This window comes from Enoplosus armatus, chromosome 5 (genome assembly GCF_043641665.1).
Source record: "Enoplosus armatus isolate fEnoArm2 chromosome 5, fEnoArm2.hap1, whole genome shotgun sequence".
In the NCBI taxonomy this organism is placed as follows: Eukaryota; Metazoa; Chordata; class Actinopteri; order Centrarchiformes; family Enoplosidae; genus Enoplosus; species Enoplosus armatus.
Window position 1 is genome coordinate 6,666,623 of NC_092184.1, and position 4,926 is coordinate 6,671,548.

Sequence of the window (4,926 nt, forward strand, 5' to 3'; positions counted from 1 at the left end):
TAATACTGATCTCTAAGGTTGTTTTAGTTTTGGTTATTGTGTTGTCAATTATTGCTGTTTAATGACACTGACAAGGGGACACAGTTGCTGTATAATAAATGAAATCTTTATTTTTTTTAAATGAAATTCAGTTAGCAGTAGCTAAAATACAAGCAAAAACAGGTTTTGGCCAAAACTAACATTTTCTTCTTGAGTGGGTAAGTAAAACAAATAAATGCCATCAAAGTAGCAATGGGTACTATATTGTCAGAACATCATAAAGTTATAACATTTTCCATCATTACAAATAAAATACTGTAGAAAAGAAGCATTTAGTTACAGCTGACATGGTGTTAGACTTTACTAGATAAGGATGGCGTTGGTGGTGGTTGCTCCATCTGAAGTGGATGGCCGACAGTGACCTTGAGCTCTGATGAAAGGCATACAAACACGGCTGCAGCCCAATTCACAAAGTAACCGTATTAGCTCATTGCGAAACCGCACTCCAACAAAGGCGTACAAGAAAGGGTTCAGGCAACAGTGTGAGTAACCCAGGTCCTTCGTCACAACAAGGATTAGTTGCAGTAAGTCATAAGATCTGCAGCTTTTAAATGAGATAACCCGCAGGTCTGCCATAGTTTTTATCAGTAAGGTGATATTATATGGTAGCCAACAGAAGCAAAAGACGAGAGTGACGAGTAAAGCCAGTCGAATTGCTCCTTGCTTTGCTTGGCTTTTCTGAGTGTTGCACAAAGTAACTACCACTGCTGTGTAACAATAGCTCATTACAGCCAGGGGTATGAAAAAGCACACATGATCAAAGACTCTTTTTGTCCAAACCCAATTGTTAGCATAAATACCATAACTATTGTAGTTACAGGAGGCTTCCTGGGTCACAGTAAGAAACACAGCATTGGGTATTGCTAAACCCAAACAGACCAGCCATAATACAATGCATGTTAGGTGCACTGTTCTTGGACGTCGACTTTGCATACTAGGAATAGCATGAACGATAGCCAAATACCGATCAAACCCAATGCAAGCTAGAAGGAAACTTCCACAGAGGAGGTTAAGATGTTTCATCAGGCCTAGCAGCTTGCAGAGAATCTCCCCAAGCGGCCAACCAGTGGCATTGTCAACTACATCGAAAGGAAATACAAAAAGGAGCATGAGGTCAGCCAGGGCAAGGTGCAGTAGGTAGATCTCAGCGATGCGCAGGTGGCGCCAACGTCTCAGGAGGACTGTTATCATCAGGCCATTCCCTGCCACACCCAGCAGAAAGATCAAGCTGTAAACCACAGGTTGGAACACAGCATCAAAGCTCTGGAGGCTCTCCTCATCTTCACAGTACAACTGCTCTGTGTCGTTATAATCGTATGTCAGGTTCTCAGGTTCTCCGCTGCCTGCCAGCTGTAAAATATAAAGGGGGAAATGTTTATTTCAATTACACCATCACAGTGTGAGAATCACTTTGTGTGGAATAATAATAATAATAAAAATAGTAATGGACAATTAGACATTCAATTGATTTTGACTAAATGCCAATAGTTTTTGATAAATGAAAAATGAATTACATACATTTAAATAGCTTTAAAGTCACTGCCTTGTTTCAGTTTTTTGTTCCTTGTGTGTTTCTCATTCAAATTATTAGGCAGGAAACACTGAATAGACCAGATTTTTTTTTTCACTTCTCCTTCTCAGTAACTAGAAGACTTTTTGGGGCAAATATGCCAAAACATCCTACTTTGACTTTAATGAATGAATACTAATGATTAAGTGCCATTAAAACCTGAATTGTAACTTTAAATGGGGACTACCTAGTATAAAAATAACTCTTAATAGTAACTGAAGGTCTAAAATTGCCATTTCTCCATGTTTAATAATGCTATTCAGTCAGTGACCCAGAAAACATATCCATATATGTTGTTTGTATGTACAATATAAAACTGTATCCATATTATAAAATATAAAAAAACATCTGTGCCATTAATCAGAATCCTTTAATACTTTATTGATCCCCAGGGGGAAATTGTACAGTACTGGTGCTCCCATTCAAGAGTAGAAAGCAGCATACATTTAGAAATAAAAGTATGTACAAAATATAAAAATAAGAAATAGAAAATGAAAATATACACATTTACAATATTTAAGTGAAAAATAAAAGTAAAAATATATACAGCAGCAATGAATATGTATGTCTCTCTATATATATATGTATGTATGGCACATTTAAGAATAATAATGAATGTCTGAATAATCAGACACTCTGGATTGAAACAGGGGTCATCGGCACCTTGGTCCTCCTCAGATCCACAGTCAGCTCCTTCGTCTTTGTCACGTTGAGCTGCAGATGGTTCTGCTCGCACCATGTGACAAAGTTGTCCACAGCAGCCCTGTACTCCTCCTCATCACCCTAACTGATACATCCAACTATTGTTGAGTCATCAGAAAACTTCTGAACATGGCAGGTCTCTGTGCAGTAGCTGAAGTCTGTGGTGCAGATGGTGAAGAGGAAGGGAGAGAGGACAGTGCCCTGCGGGGCCCTGGTGTTGCTGACCACTCTGTCTGACACACAGTGTTGTAACTACTGTGGTCTGCCAGTCAGGTAGTTGACAATCCAGGACACGAGGGGGGCATCCACCTGCAGCTCCGTCAGCTTCTCACCCAGTAGAGCCGGACGGATGGTGTTGAACGCACTGGAGAAGTCAAAAAACATGACTCTCACAGTGCTCGCCGGCTTATCCAGGTGGGCGTAGACGCGGTTGAGCAGGTAGATGATGGCATCCTCAACTCCAAGTCGGGGCTGATAGGCGAACTGAAGGGGGTCCAAGTGTGGCTTGACCAAGGGCCGGAGCTTCCCCAGGAAGAGTCTCTCCGGGGTCTTCATGATATGAGAGGTAAGTGCCACGGGTCTGTAGTCCTTGGAGCCACTGGGACGCAGGGCCCACAGTGTCAAATCTGTTGAAAAACAGATTCAGTTCGTTGGCCCAGTCCACACTGCCTTCAACTCCTCTGTTGTTGGTTGTCCTGTAACCTGTGATGGTCCTCATTCCGTTCCAGACCTCTCTGATGTTGTTCTGCTGGAGTTTCCACTCCAGCTTCCTCCTGTACTTCTCCTTAGCCTCCCTGATCTTTACCTCCAGTTCCCCCTGGATCGTTCTCACCTTCTCCCTGTTGCCAGCTCTGAAAGCCCTCTTCTTTGCATTCAGGATGGCCTTGATGACCTTTGTCACCCATGGCTTGTTGTTAGAATAACAATGGACAGTCCTTGCTGGGACAGTGGAGTCCACACAGAAGTTGATGTAGTCCGTGATGCACTCAAATCACGGACTACAAATCTTTAAAGTTTAAAATTATATAAATGAAATAGAATTTACATGTAATCATCGCTGCCATTACTGTCAACATTATTATTGAGCCTAAAGTTTGTGACTACTACATTGTAACCTGTTTTTGTAATGTAATTTCTGGTACAATTGTTTGATTCATATTACAAGCAATGTAGATCCTCAAGAAGATAATATTTTGTGCTGAATGACTGTTTGAAATGTTAGAAATTACAAATAATCACAGATATAATTGCATTAGTGTTCTGTTAAATTAATTATTATTATTTTTACCTTCTCCATCAGTGTGATGATAAATGAATTGCAAGCTATTTGAAGCCTGTGATTAGAGAAATGGAATATATCACCCTACAGTACTATCCTTTCATGACAAATATATACAGTAGGATGTATTACAGTGAATTTCTTCCTCACTTATTTCCCTGTTGAGTCAACAGGAAAGAAGCGGTAGACACCCCATGTAACTAACCCACATCTGTTTAGGTGCATTTTTACGGTTCAGTAATTCCAGCTACTTTAGTTTATATATTATATATATATCTCAACTTTGCAACAATTTAAACATCGTGCAGTTGAATCTTAATCATTTGAAGTAGCAACATGTTGCCTTTTACCTTAAAATCTCTTGCTTTAAAATGCCAGATGCTGCAGCGGAGGCTTAACAAATATTTAAGAGTTACGCTATACTGTCTTAAACAGTAGATTGTAGCTGTTGGAAGCTGTCCACTAGCAGTTAAAGGACATTTTACTACATACTAAATCACAGTAAGACTTAGCCTGTTGCTTAATATGACATCCATTCTTCTAAGGTTATAGAAATTACAAATAGAACACATACCACATTTTAATATCTAATATTATATATCTGCAAGTATAACAAAGACCTGTCAGAGATGTTCTACAGAACATACAGCAATTTACCATTCACTTCAACAATTCTTAAATATGTCTTACCTCAAAAATGGTAATGGTGTTTGTTACAGCCATCTGGGTGAATCTTGGTCACTTGAATGTATATCTTGCACTGCCTTAGTGAAATGGGCTTGTACTTCCTGTTTGTGCTGGTTCTTCTATATTTGCTTTGCTGATTTCTTTGTTGGGGGTGCGTTTGGTAGGAACATGAAGACAAGAAACGGAAAAAAGCTTCATACCAGGCTTTCTATAGTAAGCACGCAAGAGCACTAATGCAAGTCTAAGTAACTGCACTCTACAGTATATTCTAGCTTTTCACATGCGAGAGTCAGTTATACTGAATTGGTCAGACTTATTTGGGTTTTTCTGGAAACAACCACACAATCTTACAAATATTATCTGAATACAGCAGTCTGCTATGACATCTTTTAAGAGCATCACCATTATAAAACTAGAACAATAGTGCTCCCTAATAATCCACAAGTTTAATGCAGAGCCTATTGTTACACTGTTATACTATTGTATTTTTTTGTAGAGGGAAGGTTACTTAACTGTAATAAAGTAAAGTCTATGAGATTATAATAATAACAAAAAAATATGATCGATGACAGGGACAAGATATCTTGCAACAGTACAAATATAGCCTACCTCAGCCACCTTGGGGTGGGGGTGCTGCATTTGTGGGCAG

At 39.4% G+C, this 4,926-nt stretch overlaps 1 protein-coding gene across 1 annotated transcript; it reads right to left on the reverse strand.

The window, feature by feature from the left end:
• Positions 1-342: 342 nt before the first annotated feature.
• Positions 343-4,447, reverse strand: LOC139285812 (C-X-C chemokine receptor type 5). Its single transcript, XM_070906465.1, is given in 3 exon segments — positions 343-1,389; positions 4,281-4,411; positions 4,414-4,447. Coding segments are annotated over 3 exon segments (1,212 nt in total).
• Positions 4,448-4,926: the final 479 nt, after the last annotated feature.